The 23,504-nt window shown below is 50.7% G+C and overlaps 2 protein-coding genes across 14 annotated transcripts in view; one reads left to right on the forward strand and one right to left on the reverse strand.

Moving 5' to 3' along the window:
* Positions 1 to 12,452, forward strand: part of PLCL2 (phospholipase C like 2) — a 213,500-nt gene extending 201,048 nt beyond the window's left edge. Inside the window, exon 6 of the mRNA NM_001192255.2 lies at positions 10,451 to 12,452. Within this exon, the coding sequence (NP_001179184.2) occupies positions 10,451 to 10,630 (180 nt within the window). The 3' untranslated portion in view covers positions 10,631 to 12,452. The remainder of the gene's footprint in view (positions 1 to 10,450) is intronic.
* The window catches only part of TBC1D5 (TBC1 domain family member 5), a 592,035-nt gene continuing 580,797 nt past the window's right edge, over positions 12,267 to 23,504 (reverse strand). For 12 of the 13 annotated variants that reach the window (XM_059886432.1, XM_059886457.1, XM_059886448.1 and 9 more), the window contains 3 exons: positions 15,165 to 15,244; positions 14,208 to 14,324; positions 12,267 to 13,266 (listed from right to left, as the gene is read on the reverse strand). In XM_059886432.1, the coding sequence (XP_059742415.1) occupies positions 12,985 to 13,266; positions 14,208 to 14,324; positions 15,165 to 15,244 (479 nt within the window). In that variant the 3' untranslated portion in view covers positions 12,267 to 12,984. Of the gene's footprint in view, positions 13,267 to 14,149; positions 14,325 to 15,164; positions 15,245 to 23,504 lie in introns of all 13 variants that reach the window. The other variant, NM_001205489.2, reaches the window with a different exon arrangement.

Genomic DNA, 23,504 nt, shown 5'->3' on the forward strand with positions numbered 1-23,504 from the left:
TCTGCTTCTGTTAGGTCCATACCATTTCTGTCCTTTATCGAGCCCATCTTTGCATGAAATGTTTACTTGGTATCTCTAATTTTCTTGATGAGATCTCTAGTCTTTCCCATTCTGTTGTTTTCCTCTATTTCTTTGCATAATTGCTGAAGAAGGCTTTCTTAATCTCTTCTTGCTATTCTTTGGAACTCTGCATTCAGATGCTTATATCTTTCCTTTTCTCCTTTGCTTTTCGCTTCTCTTCTTTTCACAGCTATTTGTAAGGCATCCCCAGACAGCCATTTTGCTTTTTTGCATTTCTTTTCCATGGGGATGGTCTTGATCCCTGTCTCCTGTACAATGTCACGAACCTCATTCCATAGTTCATCAGGCACTCTATCTATCAGATCTAGGCCCTTAAATCTATTTCTCACTTCCACTGTATAATCAGAAGGGATTTGATTTAGGTCATACCTGATTGGTCTAGTGGTTTTCCCTACTTTCTTCAATTTCAGTCTGAATTTGGCAATAAGGAGTTCATGGTCTGAGCCACAGTCAGCTCCTGGTCTTGTTTTTGTTGACTGTATAGAGTTTCTCCATCTTTGGCTGCAAAGAATATAATCAATCTGATTTCGGTGTTGAGCATCTGGTGATGTCCATGTGTAGAGCCTTCTCTTGTGTTGTTGGAAGAGGGTGTTTGCTATGACCAGTGCATTTTCTTGGCAAAACTCTATTAGTCTTTGCCCTGCTTCATTCCCTATTCCAAGGCCAAATTTGCCTGTTACTCCAGGTGTTTCTTGACTTCCTACTTTTGCATTCCAGTCCCCTATAATGAAAAGGACATCTTTTTTGGGTGTTAGTTCTAAAAGGTCTCGTAGGTCTTCATAGAACCGTTCAACTTCAGCTTCTTCAGCGTTACTGGTTGGGGCATAGACTTGGATTACCATGATATTGAATGGTTTGCCTTGGAAACAAACAGAGATCATTCTGTTGTTTTTGAGATTGCATCCAAGTACTGCATTTCGGACTCTTTTGTTGACCATGATGGCTACTCCATTTCTTCTGAGGGATTCCTGCCCGCAGTAGTAGATATAATGGTCATCTGAGTTAAATTCACTCATTCCAGTCCATTTCAGTTCGCTGATTCCTAGAATGTCAACATTCACTCTCGCCATCTCGTTTGACCACTTCCAATTTGCCTTGATTCATGGACCTGACATTCCAGGTTCCTATGCAATATTGCTCTTTATAGCATCGAACCTTGCTTCTATCACCAGTCACATCCACAACTGGGTATTGTTTTTGCTTTGGCTCCATCCCTTCATTCTCTCTGGAGTTGTTTCTCCACTGATCTCCAGTGGAGAAATATTGGGCACGTACTGACCTGGGGAGTTCCCCTTTCAGTATCCTATCATTTTGCCTTTTCATCCTGTTCATGGGGTTCTCAAGGCAAGAATACTGAAGTGGTTTGCCATTCTCTTCTCCAGTGGACCACGTTCTATCAGCCGTCTCCACCATGACCTGCCCATCTTGGGTGGCCCCACGGGCATGGCTCAGTTTCATTGAGTTAGACAGGGCTGTGGTCCTAGTGTGATTAGATTGACTAGTTTTCTGTGAGTATGGTTTCAGTGTGTCTGCTCTCTGATGCCCTCTCGCAACACCTACCGTTCTTAACTTGGGTTTCTCTTACCTTGGGCGTGGGGTATCTCTTCACGGCTGCTCCAGCAAAGTGCAGCCGCTGCTCCTTACCTTGGATGAGGGGAAGTAGTTAGGAAGTAGTCCTTCCTAATTTACCCGATAAAGCTGCTAGGAACCTAGGAGTTTCCAGTATCTAGAGGGATCAGGTAGAGAGAAAAAAAAATATTTCCATTGTGGTTATAAAGGTATACTTTATCAAACTGCTGTAAATCATAATTAAGTTAAGGGGAAAGGTTTCCTTAAAACCAAAAAGTCACAACTGTCTTCATCAGTTTACGCAGTCCTGTATACTTTTTTACTAACAGCTGTATGAAATCAGAGTTGTCTTTAGACTTTTAAAATATCTTACCTGGTTCAGCATAATGATTTAAAAGTCATCAAAAACCTGTACTTGTCAGAAAGTCCTTTCTATGACTCTTCTTAGAGTTGAAGCATTTTGGACAGGTCACCGTAATTATCTATGAATGATAAAGGACTTCAGAAGGCAAGATTGGACATCTGATTATAATGCTTTTTGACAAAGACGCTTAACCAAGTTATGACATACAACGTTTTCATCTGTGTCCTGGCTTCTTAAAGTGGTTGACTTCACAGCTGTGGTTTCCTCTTTCCTGAGCTTCTTTTCTCGAGAAGACCTTCCAGGGTCTCCTAGTAGATGGGCTTAACCTTGCTGCATTCTTTCAGTTTCTGCTTATGAGAAGAACTCTTTTTCTTCTTCTAAAGGATAGTCTTGCTTGTAGATTCAGGGTTGCAGGCTTCCTTCCAGGGTTCTGAATGCACCTTGCCACCCCCCTGGCCTGCGGTGAGTCTGTAGAGCGATCAGCTGACAGCCTGGGGGGCTTCGCTGTAACCACCTCCTGTTGTCTCTCCTGCTGTCTTTGGAATCCGTCCTTAGCTTCTGCCGATGTCACTGTGCGTGTTCTAGTGCAGGTCTGTCTGGGTTTATCTTGTTTGGGACCCGCTGTGCTGCCTGTACCTGGATGTCTATTTCCTCCTTTAGGTTCCGGGCGTTTTCAGCCATGATTTCTTCAGATGCATTTTCAGTCCCCTTCGTCATCTTTCTGGGACCCCTATTGCATGTAGATTGGTGTGCTTTGTATTATCCTGGATCTCTCATATTGCTTTCTTTTTCTTCATTTGACTTTCTGTCTGCTGTTCTGATTGGGCGACTTCTACTCTTCTCCCAGATGAGTTATGCATTCTTCGGCATTATTCCTTCTGCTATCTGTAGCCTTTAAGTCAGCTTTCATCTCAGTGAATGAGCCTCCTAATATTTCTTGGTTCCTCTTTATTGTTTCTAGTTCTGCTTACAGGAATCTGCATTTCTGTCAGTAGCCCTTTGTAATGTCTTCAGTATTTTCATTATCTCCTTTCTGGGCTCCTCGTCTGTTAGATGGAAGAGGTTTGTTGCCTGTTCTTTTGGGGATTCTCATGACCTTTCAGCTGGGTATGGTTCCCCTGCTTCTTCATTCCCCTCCTGTTTCTCTCCCTCTGAGTTTGGGGGCGCGGTGCTCTGTGGTCGTGGAGGGCTGCTTTTATCTGGCGGCCTCCCTGGGCGGCCCATGTGGGTTCACTCTGCTTTCAGGACGCGTGCCTGCTGCTCTTGCCTCAGTGAGGCCGTCACCCCCTCGATGGGGGGGGTGGGGGGTGCCATGGTGCCAGAGCCGCCTGGGTGCTGAGCCAGCCCCCTCTCCCCTGCCGTGGCCACCACCCTCCAGGGCAGGGTCTCTTCCCCGGTTGCTGAGCAGAAGCCCCCAGTGTGAGGCTGGTGGGACTGGGGCTCTCCCACCGGGAGAACCCCCGTGTTCCTTCTCCAGACCTGCCTGCCTGGGCGGGTGCCCTGTTGCTGGGGGGCTCACAGAGGACTTCGTGGCTGGCACTACCCCTGGCCCCCCCTCCACTGTGGGAGTGCAGGCAGTCGACACAAAGTCAACAGCACAGATGCTGACACACCCACCCGCCCGAGGCAGGTCCCAAGAGCGCAGTGGGCCTGCGCGGGGCTGCGCTGGGGCTGCAGTGGGGCAGCCCGGGTCCTCTGCGCTGGGCCTGCGTGGGGCTGCACTGGGCCTGCGCGGGGCTGCAGTGGGGCAGCCCGGGTCCTCTGCGCTGGTCTCTCTTCTGCCGCCGACCTGCAGTGTGCCCCGCTCCGGGCCTTTCTGTCTCAGCTGATGCCCACACAGGTGAGGGGGTTTTTCGGGGTGCCAGCACCTTCCCTCTTTTCCAGCCCCTCCCAGGGCTCAGGTCCCATCCCTGTCCCTTTATTTTTTCTTTTAATTGGAGGCTAATGACTGTACAATATTGTGGTTTTGCCATACATTCAGTGTCCCTTTAAAAAGAACACTCTTTCATCCTGCCCAGGTATGTGGGGATCATTCTTGTGTTTCTGGGCACCTCGGATCTTTTGCCGGCATTCGGTAAGGAACGAGATTGTTCCCCACGGAGATGTGCTTCTGACGTATTTGTGGGAGGAGGGGCGTTCCACGTCCTTCGATTCTGCTGTCTTGATTCCTCCCCCAGCATTTTAAGATAACAACGAAAATTATAACACTATGCCAGGACAGGTCCAAATTTTAGAAATTCCATATAATTTCTAGCATATCTATATTAGTAATGTTTACCCATACCGGATAGTCTGAGGAGGTGTATCAGTCATTTAACAGTATTTCCCGTGTACTTTAACATACCAAACAATCCTTATTAGTTTAATATTTTTCCCTGAGAAGCCTGAGGAGCTCTCTAAAGGATCCCAAAGTTAGCTGGAGGTAAAAAAACTTGAATTAAAATTTGATATTTGGGGATTTTTGTCAGAAAGTTTCAAAACAGTCAAATAAGATCATAGGTCATTTTCACACAGTACTTATTCCTTAACCAAAATAAGAAGAGCTCTCAAGAGCAAATACAAATCACTTAAAGGCACAGAAACTCACACAGTCTGTTACCAGTGGCAGCATCCTAGGAAAACTCTGTCCTCTTAACAGACAAAACAGAATCCAGTTTTGCACCAGCTTACTTTTACTAATGATTCATTTACTGAATTTAATCTAAACTTAGTCAGTTCTGACCATGCAGAAAGCTCTGTTCTGCAAGCCTTCCATTACTTTCTGCATCCCTATTATTTTGCCCCTTCGTTTTCTCATTTAGAAACAACCATATGAACTTCCATCACTTAATTTAGCATGACTTTAAAACTGCATGTTACCAGATATCTGGAGAGATCATTTGTGTATCAAAGGCACAGGAAGAGAAATGCAGATTCCTTCTCTCACTGCTTATACAGAACCCAGCCATCTTCGGGAATTTTTCCCCCAGTTCCCAAATATCCAGTTCAGTTTAAACAAACAAGTGAGAGTCATAGACAGTGATACAGATCATCTGCTCACATTCACAGTCACTTTCAGCAAAACGAGGAGAGAACAGGATTTGAGTGAGACACTCACTCACATACATCCACACACCCCCCAGATAAAAGCAATTGCAGAAGTCCCACTTTTTAAAATTTACTTTTAATTGGGAAGGATAATTGCGTTACACAGTTGCATTGGTTTGTACCAAACACCAGCATGGAGCAGCCACAGGTTCCCCCGTGGAGTCCCTGACGCTTGCGCCCCCTCCCGCCTCCCGCCCCACCCCGCCCCCTAGGCTGTTTCCCGGCCCTGGTTTGAGCTGAGTCTTGCGGGGAAATTCGCTTTGGCTGTCTGGTTTGCACACGGTCGGTAAGTTCCCGTGTTACACTCTCCATACATCCCACTCTCTCCTCCTCCCCCACGCCCATTCTCAGTATCTGGGTCTCCGTTGTTGCTCTGCAGATAGCTCATCAGTGCCATCTTTCTAGATTCCATACGTATGTGTTAGTATATGGTGACTGCTTTTCTCTTTCTGACGTCCTTCACCTGGTATAACAGGGTGTAGGTTCATCCACCTCATTAGGACTGACTCAAACTCGTTCCTTTTCATGGCTGAGTAGATTCTACGGTGTGTATGTACCACAGCTTCTTTATCCACTCATCTGTCGATGGACATCTAGGTTGCTTCCATGTCCTAACGATTGTAAATAGGGCTGCAATGGACCCTGGGTCACATGTGTCTTTTTCAGTTTTGATTTCCTCAGGGTATATGCCTAGTAGTTGGATTGCTGGGTCATATCATGGTTTTATTCCTAGTTTTTTAAGGCATCTCCACACTGTTCTCCATAGTGGCTATATCAATTTGCATTCCCACCAACAGTGCAAGAGGGTTCCCTTTCCTCCACACCCTCTCCAGCATCTATCGTTTTATCTCCACACCCTCTCCAGCATTTATTGTTTGTAGACTTTTTGATGATGGCCATTCTGACCGGTGTGAGGCGATATCTCACTGTAGTTTTGATTTGCATTTCTCTAATAATGAGTGATCCTTGAGCATCTTTTCGTTTGTTTCTTAGCCATCTGTATGTCTTCTTTGGAGAAATGTCTGTTTAGGTCTTTTGGCCATTTTCTGATTGGGTTGTTTTCCTGCTCTTGACTTGTATGAGCTGCTTGCATATTTTTGAAATCAATCCTTTGTCTGTTGTTTCACCGGCTCCGTTTCTTCCAGAGGGTTGTCTTTTCACTTTGTCTATAGTGCCCTTTGCTGTGTGAAAGCTTTTAATTAGGTCACACTTGTTTGTTTTTTGTTTTTATTTCCATTACTCTATGAGGCAGGTCGTAGAGGATCGTGCTGTGATTTATGTCATAGAGTGTTCTGCCTGTTTTCCTCTAGGAGTTTTAAAGTTTCCAGTCTTACATTTAGGTCTTTAATCCATTTTGAGTTTACTTTTGTGTATGATGTCAGGCAGTGTTCTAATTTCATTCTTTGACACATAGCTGTCCAGTTTTCCCAGCACCACCCATTGCATATTCCTGCCTCCTTTTGTCAAAAATAAGGTCCCCGCAGGTGCGTGGGGTTATCTCTGGGCTTCCTGTCTTACTCCACTGGTCTATATTTCTGTTTTTGTGCCAGTACCATACTGTCTTGATGAGTATAGCTTTGCAGTATACAGTCTGAAGTCAGGAAGGTTGATTCCTCCAGCTCCATTCTTCTTTCTCAAGATAGCTTTGGCTATTTGGGGGTCTTTTGTGTTTCCATATGAATTGTGAGATTTTTTGGTTCTAGTTCTGTGAAATATGCCATTGGTAGTTTGACAGGGATTACACTGATCTGTAGATTACATTTGGTAGTACCATCATTTCCACAATATTCTTCCAACCCAGGAATATGGAATGTCTCTCCATGTTGTCTTTCAGTGTCTTATAGTTTTGAGTACAGCTCTTTTGTCTCCTTAGGTAGGTTTATTCCTAGGTATTTTATTCTTTTTGTTGCAATGGTAAATGGGATTGATTCCTTAATTTCTTTTTCTGATATTTCACTGTTAGTGTATAGGAATGCAAATGATTTCTGTGTATTGATTTTGTATCCTGCCACTTTGCTAAATTCATTGATCGCTCTAGTGATTTTCTGATCGTATCTTCAGGATTTTCTGTGTATGCTATCATGTAGTCTGCAGTGAGAGTTTTACTTCTTCTTTTCCAATCTGGATTCCTTTTCTTTCTTTTTCTTCTCTGATTGCCTTAGCTAGCACTTCTAAAGCTATGTTAAATAATAGTGGTGAGAGTGGCCACCTTTGTCTTGTTCCTGATCTTCGAGGAAATGCTTTCAGTTTTTCACCATTGAGAATGTTTGCTGTGGGTTTATCATATATGGCCTTTATTATTTTGCCCTTGTATGCCCGTTTTTGAAGGTTTTTTTTTGTATCATAAATGGGTGTTCAATTTTGTCAAAAGCTTTTTCTGTATCTATCGAGATTATCATATGGTTTTTATCTTTCAACTTGTTAATCACATTGATTGCGTATATTGAAGAATCCTTGCATCCCTGGGATAAGCCTGACTTGATCATGGTGTACGATCGTTTTAATGTGTTGTTGAATTGTTTGCTAGAATTTTGTTGATGATTCTTGCATCTGTGTTCATCAGTGATATTGGGCTGTAATTTTCTTTTTTGTGTTGTCTTTGGTTTTGGTATCAGGGTGATAGTGGCCTCAAAGAATGAGTTTGGAAGTATTCCTTCCTCTGCCATTTTGTGGAAGAGTTTTAGAAGGATAGGAATTAGTTGGAGGGTTAATGGAGGATAGCTAAAGATTTCCCAGTTTTGCAAGAATATGCCAGGGGACTGTAGGATGGAGCAGAGCTCTGATCATCCATTCCTAATTATCCATGATTGACGCTGTCAAATATCAAGCAAAACAGTTCCAATCAGTCTCCCAGGGTCAGTTCCCTAGTCACAAAAAGGGAGAACCCCAACAGATGTCCCATCAGAAATGAAGTGAATGACCTTGTCCAACGAGGAAAATGCCGACCAGTGCTCTGCCACAAGCAAAACCCACCCGCCGGGGCCCTCACACCCAAGCCTCGCGTGCACAAGCTGGAGCGACTTGGCCCAGGTGACACTGAAGGGGCCACAGCGCTGCGACTCTCAGTCCCAAGCGGCCTTGTGCCCTGGGGTGGTTCGCAGCTGTCAGGGCACTGCCTCTGACGTCCCCAGAGTGAAATGTACCCTGCAAACCGCTGGGACTCAGGGCGGGCTGCCTCTGGCTGGGTCAGCCTGTCACAGGCACACACTCCTGGCTGGCCTATGAAAATCCCTGGCGAACGTGTCTGTGTGCCTGACACAGGCTGAAGCCAGACGCCACCAAACGCTGGAGTTGGGAGCAGGGAAAGGTTTACTGTAGGGTCACGCAAGAAGGGTAGTTGTGTCCGCAAACCCCCAAACTCTCCAAAGCGTTTCAGCACAGCAATTTTAAAGGCCAGGGGAGGGAAAGGGGTCCCAGGGTATGTGATCGCTCATGCACAATTCTCTGACTGACTGCTGGTGGTGAGGTGACAGGGCAGTGTCACAGGAGTTAACGTGATCAGTCCTGAGGCTCCAGGAGGCCTGGGGGCTGTGTGCTCAAGGTCGCCAGGTAGTTAACATCTTCCATTTGGTGGTGGGGGGAGGGGTTCACATCTGTGAAATAATTTAGGAAATGTGCATCAGATACAGTTATTTGGGTGCTTCAGAGGAGCTAAAGCAGCACATGGGGGTGGGAGGGAAGTCCTGTCTGGGGAAGGCCCCACAGGATCCTGCTTGGTTACATCAGTGAAGGCTGTTCCTGGGCAGACAGGAAGCCGAGCAGGAAGGGGCAGCTCGGAACCCACCATCCGAGTGAGCCTTCAGGTGGGGGCTTTGGCTCCAGAGCAGCCTCAAAGTGCTAGAGGGCCCCACACATGCTGAACTCCAGCCACTCATAACCGCACTCCCGTTTTCCTGAAGACGAACAGCGCCTGGCACCTCCTCAGACCCCCAGAGGGGTCCGAATGCCCTCTTCCTCTTCCCTCCGCTGTGTGTAATGTGAAGGAAGGTGCCAGCCAGCCCTGGGGTAGCAGGTGGCTGTCCACTCTCTGGCCTCACGTGGTCACCGCACGTGGTGGCTGAGGGCGGGAGAGCCTTTGTGGCCACACCGGTCACGCACCTCAGGAGGGCCCTCCATTTTTCTGACAGTTTGACAAGAAAGCTTTGACAAACTTAACTGGAATAACAGCATCCCTGATGTTTTAGCTCAGTATAAAAAACTGTGTAGTGCCGATATGCTTTGAAATGTTTTTATTGATGAGGACATCTTTTGTGGTCACACAGTAAGTTTGTTGACGGGCCCACTGCTGCTGGGCGGCTGCTGGCTCCGGTGCTTTGCATCTGCCGAGGTCATGCCTTTCTCGGCTGCTCCAGCCTCTGCCCCAGCCCTGGGTGAGCAGCCGTCAGCAAGAGCCCTGCCTTCAGCTACATCATCTAAAGATTATTTTCTGAAAACCTTATTTGACCTGTAAGGTTGTTATAAGTCTTTCAAGGTACAAAGAAAATGGAATTAGTTATAAAACTGGAAGCAGAATGTGTGAAACCAAATAGCGTTTCAGTTTCTCAAATGAAAACACTGCCAAGCCAGTGTGGTTGGTGTCCAAATCCAGACCCCTGGGTCGTGGGTGAGTGACGCCATTTTCAGTAGCCTTTGCTCTTCAATGGGCTCTGAAGCGACAGGCGTGAACGCTGCCGCAGAGAGCGCCCTCCCAGCCTCACACCCTTCTCTGCTTGGCCTCGTCCCAGCGCCAGGTCCGGGGGCCTGGAGCTGCAGGCGCGCAGAGCAAAGTAGGTGTGAGGGGGTGAAGCCCGGCGGCTCCCAGGCCCGGGGTTGGCACACGTAAGGGTCCTTGGTGTCGCTGCTGGATAACGGTCTGGTCTGTTGACAGTGCTGTGATGACTTGTCTGAACGTGAGAAGCGTAAGACTCAAGCAGATAAAGAACTCTTGTTTTTACCACCTTAATTACCCTAGACTACCTGGAGAATTTTGTTTTTAAAAATTCTGTCACCCTATGGTAGATCTATATATACTGACATGGAAAGATTGCCAAGACATGACTTTTGGTGGGGAAAAAAAAAGGAAACTGAAGAAAAATATAACGGCTTGATTCCATGTATGTAAAAATAAAATACCCTAGAAAATGGAAAGGCTGATCGGGCAGCACACTCCTGGGAGTCTGCTGTCGAGAACTGGGAGAACAAACTTTTTTTTTGTTGTTAAAACTGACCTTATTTGTATTCAGTGCGATCAGAAATAAATGTGCCCTCTTGAGGCATCAAAATGTTTCTGTCTCAGTGGAGGCCTGTGCTGGCAGACTAACTGCGGGTCACGTCTCAGCTCATACTGTCTCATTGCGTGTCTCATCACAGGGACAAGCCGACCTCTTGAAATACGCCAAGAACGAGACCGTGGAGAACCTGAAGCAGATCCACTACGCGGCAGTCTCCTGCGGACTCAACAAGCCAGGCACAGAAAACGCCGACGTCCAGAAGCCGCGGCGGAGCCTCGAGGTCATACCCGAGAAGGCAAACGATGAGACTGGAGAATGAGCGGACTTTCTAGAGATGATCACAGAGTCTGTAACTCTAGGACCAACTGTCAGCCGGATGGGACGTTTGCTTTGCACTCACTAATGAAAATAATATTGGGGATTTTAAAGCACAACTGGAATAGCTAATTGCAGTCTATTAAAACTGTGAATGTATGTAGCAACCCTGCTTATGGAGGCAAATAAACTCTTTAACAAGAAATTCTCTTCCTGGCCCAAACAGGCTGTATTTGTATACAAAGACGTCATCATTCAGTTCCAGTGTGAACAACAGACTAGCCACTCTGGTTCCATTGAGAAGCAGACATTTTCCCAACAGAAAACAATGTCTTAAGATACAGATGTATGGTCTAATTAGTATTTAGTATTTACTGGGCGGGGGGTGGGGAACCAAATCCTAAAATAAGTTTTACTTACTTATGTATGATTGCTGGGGCCTCTGGGTGCTGGGTGATTCTGGCAGCACGCCTGCTGAGAGCCGTGCTTACTAGGATGAGTAGCCCGACCCCTGAACGTGCAGAGCCACGGGCTTCCAGCGCACTGCGGTGGGACGGCCGCTCCTGGCTGGAGACCCCTGCTGGGTGCGCAGGCCACGTAAAGGCCACCGGTGTGGCAGCAACGCACTGCGCATAGCTTCTCACTGTATGAAGCAGTGGCCACATTAAAGAGATGATTTATGATAGTTCTCCAATAGCAGTGCGTGCATTTAATGAAAGTTTAACTTTTAAAATTGCCAGTTCAAGGTAATTCTACTAAGAGTGGCCAGCGACTTGGTAAACAGCTTTGTCAGAAGCGTGTCTGGTTTGGCATTTTGCTTTCGGTACATACAGTGGCCCCGACTTTACACAGCGGCTGCTATCTGTGAAGCCAACACCTCGCCCCCTTCTCAGCCTCTCAGGTCCTGCGGGGGGCGAGCCTGGACCCCGTGTGGACCGCGGCCAGGGGCACGTGGAGCGGCTGCAGAAGCTGCCGTGTTCCTCCGGCCAGCTGAGTCGTTAACACCAGACTTTATTTTCTGGATCAGTGAAACGCCACACTATTTTGGAAGAGCTACTGGACACTGCACCCTAATGACTGCTTCTCCCAAACCAAACTGCTCGCAAATTTTGGAAGTGTAAAAGGTTTCTAAATCCTCAATAACTGCTTTTTGATTTGTCCATTTTCTTTTCAGCCACTCGGGTAAGTGAGCGGGATAACTATGTGGGATCTGCACTGTGGTGCCTCACTTTTTGCTCACGGCATTGGCTCAGGCTGATACACTGAATTTATTTCTGCCCAGACCCTGAAATATCCTTTTACAGAATAAGTCCTCAGCCCGGCTCTTATCGCTTGCCTGTGCATCTCCACTGGTCTTCACTCAGTATCATTCCAGTTAGAAAATTAAACCTGTTACTTGAATAATAATAGTGCAGTTTCCTGCTCACACAAGTGAGCAGCCAGCCAGTAACCGAGGCTCTTAGTTCTGAAATAAACTCTACATGGAAAAACAAAACGAATAGAAAATAGTAAAAAATTAAATGTAGATTTGTAGACTGAGAAAATAATGTGTAATTTAGATTACTGTTAGCAATCCTTGAACTTATCTGGCCAGTAAATTGCAATATTCAGTGAAAATCCAGAAATCATAAAAAAAAAACTTAAAATATTAAGGAATTGCTACATTTATAGTAACAGAAGGTATTAGCCAATATGTGACTTAAATGGGAGCAAGGCACATGTCACTTTTGCGGTTCACACAGGCTTTTAGCATCAGCAAAACTGAGAACCCAAGATCATTCCATCCGACACTTCCTTTCCCAGAGCAGAGGCTGCGTACAAAAGCGGTAAGCTGTGCTGCCTGAGCTCAGAGTCTGGCGGGGGAGTGACCCAGGGCAGGGTCAGTCCGGATTTCTACACTGCAAAGGTCAACCCTCTTTTGACCTTCTCTTCAAAGGGATGAGCCAAGCAACAGGAGAAAGCGGGGCCTTCCGGGAGCTGCCCCGGCTCCTGGAGGCCCTGCTGCAGCGGCGCCGGTGGGGCGCGCAGCAAGGCCGGCTTGGCGCTCGCGGCCTTCTTTTCCGACGCTCAGATTCCGAAGGTGAAGACGGCTGTCTGAGGAGGGGCGCTGACAGCCGGGTCCGTGGGGTCTGAGGCTGGAGAACACTGGAGCCCTGCTGCGCCCGCGCCCAGCTCTCCCCAGCTGTCCGCCGGCGCCCCAGGGGAGGCTGGAGGCCCGCTCCTCCTCCCCTGGACGGCAGGAGTGCGGAGGAGAGGTTGGCGCTGCCCGGCGGGCTTCCGACGCAGGCCCCGAGGGTGGCACCCGGCCGGGCGCGCGGGCAGGGGCGTCTCCCGGGGCAGCGGGGTGGCCGGCGGCCGTCAGAGGTCCAGGGGGCTCACGATGGTGAAGCCCGAGTCCTTGCTGTGGCCGCTGCTGTCGTCGTCGGGGCTGGAGCTGGGGTTGCTGGAGGAGGCGGAGGCCGGGCCGGTCAGCGGGTCGGAGAACACGAGCACCGGCCGGGCGGCGCCCCGGAGCGGCCGGAGCGGCTGGGCCTGGCCCGCAGGGCTCAGCCCGGCGCCGCGCTCCTCGCAGTCCTTGGAGACCAGGACGAAGTCGTCCGCGCCCGGCCGCTCCCGGCGACCCGGGGCTGCTGGCGGGGCCTGCAAAGGGGTCAGGGCCGGAGGAGGCGCGGTGAGGGGCGCTGGGCGGGCCCTGGCTCCTCCCGCGGGCTTGGGGGGCTCCTCCCGTGGGCAGGGGGCTCCTCGGAGGGGTCTGGGTCTGTCCCGCCCCCCGGGGCTGGCCTCTGGTTTCGTCCCACTCCTGTGCGCCGTCGGGGCAGATATCCAGGCACAGGCTGGCCCGCCTGGAGTCCAGTCACTGGCGCCCGCTCATCCCTCGAGCACCGGGGTCTCCCAGGACAGTGGGGGGCACTGGGAGGGTCTACAAACACATGGACCGGGAAGGGCCTCTGCCAAAGAGCGGAGCTGCGAGAAAGGACCTCACAGGGCTCTCTGCTGGAAGAGCACTCTTAAAGCTTAAAGAGTCCCATTTGAAAATGCCATTCTGCTTCTTTAAAATCATAAAAAAATAAACAGTTTGTAAGCATCTGGATGCTACTTTTTGAGAAGGTAACTTGGATGAGATTTTGCTAAAATATTCACTCCCTGGGCCTTCGCAGAAAACGTTCCCTGACCCAGGTGGCTTACGGGGTGATGGACACTGAGAAGTCCCTCCCCCTGAAGGCCAAAAAGCTTCTGGCCAAGTGAAGTACACTCTGGACAGCATCGGGGAAGCAGGGTCGGCACTCCCCCTGCGAAAGGGGAAGGGAAGCCAGGGCTGCAGCCATCGGACCGGGAACAGGCAGAGAGCCCGCTTCCAGGGCTTCCTAACGGACCTGCAGAAGTCCAGGCGGAAGCCGCTGCTTACGGGTGTGCGGGCTGTGCGCTGCCCAAGTGCGGGAGCCGCCGGTCCACAGTGGTGGCACCGCCCCGAGAACACACCCCGCACAGCTGTGTGCAGCAACCCCCACGTGCGGTCCAGGGCTCTCGCCCCTCCCGCGGTGAACGCCCCCAGGGCCTGCCCCACCCTGGGAGCCTGGTACCTGCTGGGCGGCGCCGCTGGAGCAGTAGTGGTCATCTGAGATGCTGATCTGCTCATTGTCCTCGGCCTCCAGCTGGCTCTGGTTGAAACGCAGGGAGCCCTTCAGGATGTCTTTGATCTGATTTCAAAGAAGACGATCCATGAGAAAGGCCAAGGGGTCTGCCTCTAAACGTCACCCAAACCTCGGGTACATCTGACCCCGACTCCACCGACCACTCTGGTTTTTTTTTTATTTTTTGCTGTGCCTCGAGGCTTGTGGGGTCTCAGTTCCCTGACCAGGGACTGAGCCTGTGGTCCCTGCAGTGGAGGCATGGAGTCCTAACTGCTGGGCCGCCAGGGTGCCCTGACCAGTCTTCTCTTGTGTGGGTATGAATATATGACCGGAAGAAAGAACAAACCAAAAAACACCCAGCTCTGCCTTATGGATGACATTGAGCCGTCCCTGCCGGCACGGCCAGGCCCTCACGGGGACAGGCGTGGGGCAGTCTCCGGGGTCCTCCACCCTGCCCCAGGGAGCGCCCTCGGCTCTGGGGGGCCTCGCCCGGCTGAGGGCCAGTCAGGTGGGCTGATGGTGAGGGCTCTGCACCCCTTCACGGACATTCATGCTCCGTCTGTCTACCAAGTACAACCCTTGAGGGGCCCAGGCTGCTTAGAGGAGGAGATTCTTTGGGCCTTGTGCTCCCAGGACGTCCACGTGTCTACAGGGGCATGACTGGACTTGAGCGGGACACAGCCCCCGTAGCAGCGTCGGAGAGGAAGGGGCGAGAGGTCAGCGGTGGGGGGACCGAGAACCATCCTGGCCACTGGCCGCAGGCTGCTCAGACATGACTGCCGGGAGGAGCCGGGGCCACGCAGGAGGGGTCTGTGCGGAAGGGACGTCTGGCCTGGGGTGCCCTCCCCCCGGTGACGGGCACAAAAGGCTGGCCTGGGTGGCACTGGGTCAGGTGAACAGACATACCTGCTTTAGTCCGGCCAGGGAAACCAGAATCTGATCCTCTTTTTCCAAATTTTCCTGTAATATCACTTCTTGAATATTTACTGAAAAATAAAAGAATGACATTTTATAACTAATGCCCTGAGTGTAATTTATCTGCTGCCGCACCATCACTTCAGACCAGTCAGGGAATTCCTCTGCCACATTGCACAGCAGCTCTTTCTACCAAGGGTGCTCTGCTCAGCCAGACACGGGGCAGGGGCTGGGTGCAGGAGAGAGGGCACAGAGCCTGGGACACAAAGCCTCCCACCAACGTCCCATGAATGTGTTCTCACAGCGACAGAAGTGTCTTACTTCCGCTGACAGCCCGGAGCTGCCCTTGCTGACCTACGGCGGGGTGGACAGCATGGAGCATTCACCCAACGTTTCCGCTAGGCTTCCTACACTTACCAGGATTCAGTGCTGTTAATTCACCTCCTCTGCCTAAAGACCAGGTCCTCCTGGTGACAGAAATTAAAGAAACTATCTAAAAACAGTGGAAACAGTGGCAGATTTTATTTTCTGGGCTCCAAAATCACTGTAGACACTGACTACAGCCATGAAATTAAAAGACGTTTGCTCCTTGGAAGAAAAGTTATGACAAACTTAGACAGTGTATTAAATAGCAGAGACATCACTTTGCTGACCAAGGTCCATATGTGGTTCTTCCAGTAGTCATGTATGGATGTGAGAGTTGGGCCATAAAGAAGGCTGAGCACCGAAGAATTGATGCTTTTGAACTGTGGTGTTGGAGAAGACTCTTGAGAGTCCCTTGGACTGCAAGGAGATCCAGCCAGTCCATCCTAAAGGAGATTAAGCCTGAACATTCATTGGAAGGAATGATGCTGAAGCTGAAGATCCAATACTTTGGCCACCTGATGAGAAGAGCCGTCTCACTGGAGAAGACTCTGACGCTGGGAAAGATAAGGCAAGGGGAGAAGGGGATGACGGGATGAGGTGGTTGGATGGCATCACCGACGCAATGGACATGGGTTTGCGTGAACTCCGGGAGCTGGTGACGGACAGGGAGGCCTGGCGTGCTGCAGTCCATGGGGTCGAAGAGTCGGATATGACTTAGCAACTGAACAGCAACAATCTTTAAAAAATATAGTCAAGTACGTTGTCAATTCAACAAATTGTAAAAAGAAAAGGACAAACCCATGGCACTGTGGTTGTCGCCAGATAGCGATGCCTGTGGAGTCAGCAAGACTTAACCCCCTCACCGGAGCTGTGTCTCTGTGTCTGCAGGAGGCCTGGCCTTCATGCAGACTTGACCCGAAGACCCCGAGCCAGCTCTGAGCACCAGTGTCACGCTGATCTGTTCACCGAGAGCCTCAGCGAGCGAGGGCTGTGGCCTTCTGCATGGCGCGCCTGAGCCCCCGGTGCTCCTGGGCCTGTGCTTCTGGGGAGGGGGTTCTTAAAGAGGGGGTGTGCGAGTGAAAGCGCCCTCCCCACCCTGCAGGGCTCCTCTGGAGACTCTTGGTTGGGCTGTTGCTGCTAAGTCACTTCAGGCGTGTCCGACTCTGTGCGACCCCATAGATGGCAGCCCACCAGGCTCCCCAGTCCCTGGGATTCTCCAGGCAGGAACACTGGAGTGGGTTGCCATGTCCTTCTCCATCTTGGTTGGGGGTGGCAATTAAAACACATTTTTATGACACCGTCTGAGCACCGAGCTGAGAACCTGTGCAGGAAGAGGCTCACCCTCCTCTAAAGCTGCTCCCTCCCTTCCTGGGGCCGTACCAGGAGTCCAGTGACTTGGCCCGTGAGCCTGGCTCTCAGCCCTGCACTCCATCACGCTGTTCGAGGCTCTGCTCTGGGCCTGGCCCCTCGGCCTCTGGAGCCCTGGCGCGCTCGGTGCCCGCAGGAGGAGAGCGGGGGCAGCGCCTGCCTGGGGCCTGGGGGCTCCATCCTCGGCTCTCCTGCATCCTCCTGGGAGCGGCCTTCCTGCCCACCCAGACCATGTGCCCAGGCCACCCTCAGGGCCTCTGCCGTCAGCTCCTCTATGGCGCTGACAAAAGCGCTGTCACACCTGACGCTGGCTTATCAGTTGGCCGTCATCCCTAGCGGGGTCTGCTCAGGGCTACACCCAGCCCTCAGCAGGATAGCTGGCAAACTTCAGGGGCACGGTGAGTGGTGATCGACTGAACAAGCATGGAAAAACACCCTTGGAACCTGCATTTCGAAATACTGCGATCCTTGTTGTTGCTGTTCAGTTGCTCAATCGTGTCCGACTCTTTGCGACCCCAGGGACTGCAGCACTGTCCAGGGGACAGGCCTCCCTGTCCATCACCAACTCCCGGAGTTTACCCAAACTCACGTCCGTCGAGTCAGTGATGCCATTCAGCCATCTCATCCTCTGTCATCCCCTTCTCCTCCTGCCCTCAATCTTTCCCAGCATCAGGGTCTTTTCTAATGAGTCAGCTCTTCGCATCAGGTGGCCAAAGTACTGGAGTTTCATCTTCAACATCAGTCATTCCAATGAACACTCAGGACTGATCTCCTTTGGGATGGAGTGGTTGGATTTCCTTGCAGTCCAAGGGACACTTAAGAGTCTTCTGCAACACCACAGTTCAAAAGCATCAATTTTTCAGCTCTCAGCTTTCTTTATGGTCCAACGCTCACATCCATACATGACTACTTGAAAAGCCATAGCTTTGACTAGATGGACCTTTGTTGACAAAGTAATGTCTTAACTTTTTAATATGTCATCTACGTTTTTCATAGCTTTTCGTCCAAAAAGTATTTCCAGCAAGGGGCAAGGCAAAGACTAAGTCCCATCAACATAAGTCCAGCCTGAGACTTTATTAGAATCTTCACCAAGAATAAATCTACAGACCATGCTGACAAGTCCTCTTACAGACAACAGCAGAAAAACAGCAGCCGGAATTTGTTCAGAATGTGACTGGAGTTTCTGGCTACTAGAAAGGCCTGCTTCAAAACAAGAAAGCAAGATGAATGGGAATGGGATAATAGATATAATTAAAGACTGAATGTTTTTGGTTTCCTTAAAAGCCTGTAACAATTTGTTCTCTCTCAATAAACACACACACAAAATCCACTCAACAAGACATTAACGACAACCAAATGCAGAAAATTGACGAGACAGTTCTGCAGGTCTTTGGGAGGACTGAAAAGGTTGCCTTTGTGTTGACGACTCTGCCTGGGCTTTTAGGGCTGAGCTGGGAGGCGGAGCGCTGCCTGGGCGCTTTGGAAAGGCAGAGGTTTGGCCCACTGAGTCGTGAGGGCGCAGGGCTCTGCTCCCGGCCGGTAGGGAGCCCGGCCGGTGGGTGTGGGGGCTCCAGGGCTTCGGCAGGAAGCCCAGGGGTCTCGTGCCTGAGGATCTAGTGGAGGGAGGCCCGTGGAGCCCATGTCTAGCTCTGGGGGCCAGGAAGAGAGGTGACTGTGGAGAGCAAGCGCTGTGCGCATCCTGCTTGCCCCAGGGACTGTGACCTCCTGCTGCCTCCTGGATGGTCTGCTGGGAGCACCGCCTGAAGCCAAAAGGCTCGGCCACAGCGCCTGTTCCTACCTTCAACGTGCTGGGACCCATGGCCGAAGCACTAAGGACCGAAGGCCTTCAGGGCCGAGGGTTCAGGCCGACAGGGCAATCAGAGGCTCTGGCGGGGACAGAGCCATCCGCAGAGGCAGCAGGGACCGGAGGGCACTCAGAGGCCCTTCCTCCATCAGCAGAGGCAAGGGAGACCCCAGAGTCCTGACTCACCCCGGCAGGGCGAGGAGACAGGGCGGAGAAACTAGCTGTGGCCCTCGGTCCAGATGAGACGGGGGACCAGTAAAGAAGCAAGCCTGCCTTTAACCGGCAGAGTTAGGCCTCGGGCTGCCATTGCTGGGAATGAACTTCGGAACAAGAGTTTCACACATCCGAGTCTGAGTGTGTAGACTGACTCTCCCACTCAGAGCTGAGTTCTCACCACGTCCTGCTGGCCACCCGGGACCGAGACCCCATGGACAAGGAGCCCCGCCCCGCCCCGACGCCACCCCCCCCCCGGACGCCCCCCCTCGCTGGCAGACTCCCATAAGCCCCAGGACTTCAGGGTGCAGTGGCCGTGCTGGCGGGAAAGCAGAGGGCAGCGGTGGGTAAGGAGCCAGAGCAGCAGAAGCCTCTGGTCCATCAGCCTCCGCGGGAAGCCCCCTTGCTCCTCAGGGCCTCCTCTTCCCCCGACAGCACGGCAGCGGCGGCCCCGACCTCACAGCCGCTGTCTCTGGAGTCTTAGGCCGGCGCGCGCTGGTGGGCACCCCCCAAGTCCCTCCCCAGACGCTTCCATGCCCCCTGCCCCGGGTGGTCCTGTGACAGCCGTGGTCCGCGCCGTGAGGGAAGCCCCAGGAGCCTCTGGAAGGCGCCCCGGGGGCTGACTCAGTGCCTTTGGGGCCTCCCCTGTCCGCGTGCCCCTGGAAGGCAGCAGAAGCCCCGAGGGTCCCCTCAAGAGCCCGCGGACGACGGTCTCAGGGCCGCGGCAACAGCACCTGTTCGCACTGCCTGCCTCTGGGCTGCTCTGCTTTAAGAAAAATTCATAAATAGCTTCCTGGTGTGTCTATTGTCTTGGGGGTTAATGGACCAGAAGCTAATGGACAAGCGTTGTGGCTGAAAATGAGGGGAACGCACGCTCGCAGTGGAGGGCCGGGTCAGAGCCGTGGGGCGGGCGTGCTGCGCTCGGGTCCCTGGAGGTGCTCCCTCCTGCCGTCCTCCCACCGTGAGGACGTCTGTCAAGACCCCACTTCCACAGAAGGTCACCGGCACGGATGCGGGTGGATGAGAACTGGGTGGGACGCCCTTGGCCTCGTACAGCAGCCAGACTGCCCGTCCCCTGGCAGATCGCCCAGGCCTTCTCACGGAAGGGGCCACGGGCAGGGCGCACCCCGAGGAGAGGAGCCTGAGCTCGGTGTCCTCAGCAGGGCCTCCCGCCCGCAGCTCTCCCGCCCGGCTTCCTGGATTCAGTCAGAGTTCACCTTTTTGAATCTGACGGAAACCAAGATCTTCTCCCCAGAAAGTGGACACAGACAAAAACATGCACTTCATTTTCAGGCTGCGTGCTCAGTAGCTCAGTCATGTCCAACTCTTTGCGACCCCATGGACTGTAGCCCACCGGGCTCCTCTGTCCAAGGACGATCTCAGCAATACTGGAGCGGGTTGACATTGCCTTCTCCATCATTTTAAGGCTAAACCTCAGCTCTAATCAACTGAGCTAACTAGCTGCACATAAGCAATTCAGGGTTTACAAATCCAAGTCCAAACAGATTACCTTCAGAGGCTGCTAAATGCCCTGAACGCAAACATTTTTATTTAACTCACAAACTACTGACCGTGTAAAGCCTTTGCCTAGCCAGTTCCACCACACAGTGATTCAAGGCAGTGTTCATAACTGTTTTACTAACATACAACTTCTCAGTCACTAATGTACTAATTTAAGTCGAATCTCTATGTAAAAAAGGAAAAACATAGTCTCTTTTCATACCTCATGATATTAAAGGCAGAAACGTGAAATGTTTAAAATTTTCAAAGTAACGCACATTTTTCCTTCTAGTAAGAGGCAAAATAATTGATGATATAAAGGCTCTTTTGTTTCTGTGAAGAAGGAAGATTATGTTCTTTATAATCTCCTTATATTTAAGCATTACCCATTACAGATGTTGGGACATTGAAATAAAAGGGGGAAAAAATTCGTAAAACTAACCACTTCTGTGGAAATCCCACAAAAATCTCATCAACATAACCGTGTATCAATGTAACCCATTCAAGCATCCGGCCTCCCCTCTGCCCCTGCCCACTCGCTGGGCCCTGTCCTGGTTATCCTTCACTCGTCACTGTCACTCAGAGATGAGGCCCCATGACTAAAAGTCCCCCGAAACCGCCCGGCTCTGCACGGCACGTCCTGGTCTTCAGTTGCACAGGCCTGCTCACTGCATCCCTGGCCTTAGAGCCCCAGCCCCCAGCGCCTCAGCTCGCTGGTGCTCCGGGGGGACTGCTGGCTTCCCTGGAGCCACGTGTCACTTGAGGCACTGCTAATGAGGTTTACAGTCTCTGTGCTCTCTCCCTACTCTGAAGCTTCGCTCTCCTCTTCCGTTCACCTTGAGCTTGACTTTAAAGGCACTCCTCCATTTCACTCCACCCCCAACCAACTGCTCTCCAAACCCGTTTTCATATCCAAGGGCAGGTACTGAGGAAATACTGGCTTAATGGCCAATGTGAGGCTTTCCAGCCAGCATGAGGGCTGGTTCTCTCTCTTGAGGAATAGATGTGGGTGAGATGTGTTTCAGATGAAGAATGAAGGGACATGAGCACGATCACATGGGTCCTGGATTGAGGGGCGGGCAAAGGGAACGTGGTTAGTGACGGTCTACTGGGAGCCAAGGACTGAGTCTGATGCTCCGTGTGCAGTCTTTTCTTAGAAAGCAAAAGAGCAGATCACACGGAAAATATAGTCAAGGGCCCTACTCGCATGCAGCTGCCAGAATGGCTGAAGACTGCACACTCCGCACTGGGAGAGGAGCGATCCTTAGGAAGCCCGAGGGAAGGCTGCTTCAATACGCGCATCATGAGTCTTCAGGTCGATAAATAGTTCTAAGTGAACCGAGTGTGCTCAGCTCAGAGTTCCAAACCTGCACTGACCTCAACAGACTCTGGATTCTTCTCTTAGGATTTACCTGCCTGCCAGCCAAGAGCCCGGCACGGAGCACGGCTTCTCAGGGTAAAATCTATCCTGTTCATGATACGGCTGCTACCGTCAAGTCCACTAGGAGAGATGCTGATTATATTCTTCAACTTAGAAGGTCTCTAAGCTCCAGTAATGGTTAGATGCCTTTGGAAGAACATGCATTTCTAAAAATAAAAGCAGAAACATGGCGAGGACCTCACTAGTAGGAAACAGCCTGGGGTTTTTACCACCATCCCCTCTCACTTGGGAGCAATGAGATAGAAGTCTGGCTAAGGTTATCTTAAAATTACATCACTTAGTCAAATAAGACACTCACAACTGGCTTAAGATGGACATATTCTTTGCGAATCTCAGGCCACAAGAGTTTGCCCAGTTGATGACTCGTGGACAGTTAAGTGCTGCTGCTCGGCTGGGAGCTGGACACGCCGTGGCAGCGACTGTCAGCTTCCTCGTCCCAGGCCCCACCTGCCCCCACTCACAAGCTCTTAGGTTCAGCCTGAACCACAAGGTCCTTGAACCTTTGGGCTTTTGGTGGCAGGACTGTTTCTGCTGAGGTAGGGGATGGGGTGGACAAGTCTTTTGCCCCCTGGGTCATGAGCTGGATGGTCTGGGGTTAGAGGAAGTGGAAAAGCAGCCTGGTGTGGAGATGGGGAGACAGGTTAGGCGATCAGACAGTTTAGAAAGATAAAGCGGAAGGGGGCTCAGGATGGGGGGGTCACATGCACACTCGTGGCTGATTCATGTCGGAGTATGGCAAAAACCACCACAATACTGTGAAGTAATTAGCCCCAAATTAAAACAAATAAATTACTTAAAAAAAGATAAAGGATCTGGGAATTATATTTACAAAAGAGAAAGACAGTGAAAGATATTCAGTTTGGAAAAGTGGGTGGGAAGATGGTGAGAGCCATAAGATGGAAAACAAAATGATGAAAGATGAATCATCCGCACTGAGGCCACGTGAGCAGGGAGGTGTTCTCGGAGCCCAAGAAAGGCTAAGAGAGCATATAGTTTGCTGAGGTTTTCCCAATAGGTGTAGGGTTGGTACAGGCTGCTCGGGTGGCTCAGTGGCAAAGAATCCGCGTGCAATGCAGGAGCACAGGAGACCCAGGTTTGATCCCTGGGTCGGGAAGATGCCCTGGAGGAAGGCATGGCAACCCACTCCAGTAACCTTGCCTGGAGAATCCCATGGACCGAAAAGCCTGGCGGGCTACAGACCCTAGGGTCGCAGAGGGTTGCTAAGACTGAAGTGACCTAGCATGCATAAGGTTGTTGCAAGAAATACACTTCCATGTTCTCCTCTAGGAGTTTTATAGTTTCTGGTCTTACGTTTAGATCTTTAATCCATTTTGAGTTTATTTTTGTGTATGGTGTTAGAAAGTGGTCCAGTTTCATTCTTTTACAAGTGGTTGACCAGATTTCCCAGCACCACTTGTTAAAGAGATTGTCTTTAATCCATTGTATATTCTTGCCTCCTTTGTCGAAGATAAGGTGTCCATATGTGCGTGGATTTATCTCTGGGCTTTCTATTTTATTCCATTGATCAATATTTCTGTCTTTGTGCCAGTACCATACTGTCTTGATAACTGTGGCTTTGTAGTAGAGCCTGAAGTCAGGTAGGTTGATTCCTCCAGTTCCATTCTTCTTTCTCAAGATC

This window comes from Bos taurus, chromosome 1, assembly GCF_002263795.3.
Source record: "Bos taurus isolate L1 Dominette 01449 registration number 42190680 breed Hereford chromosome 1, ARS-UCD2.0, whole genome shotgun sequence".
In the NCBI taxonomy this organism is placed as follows: Eukaryota; Metazoa; Chordata; class Mammalia; order Artiodactyla; family Bovidae; genus Bos; species Bos taurus.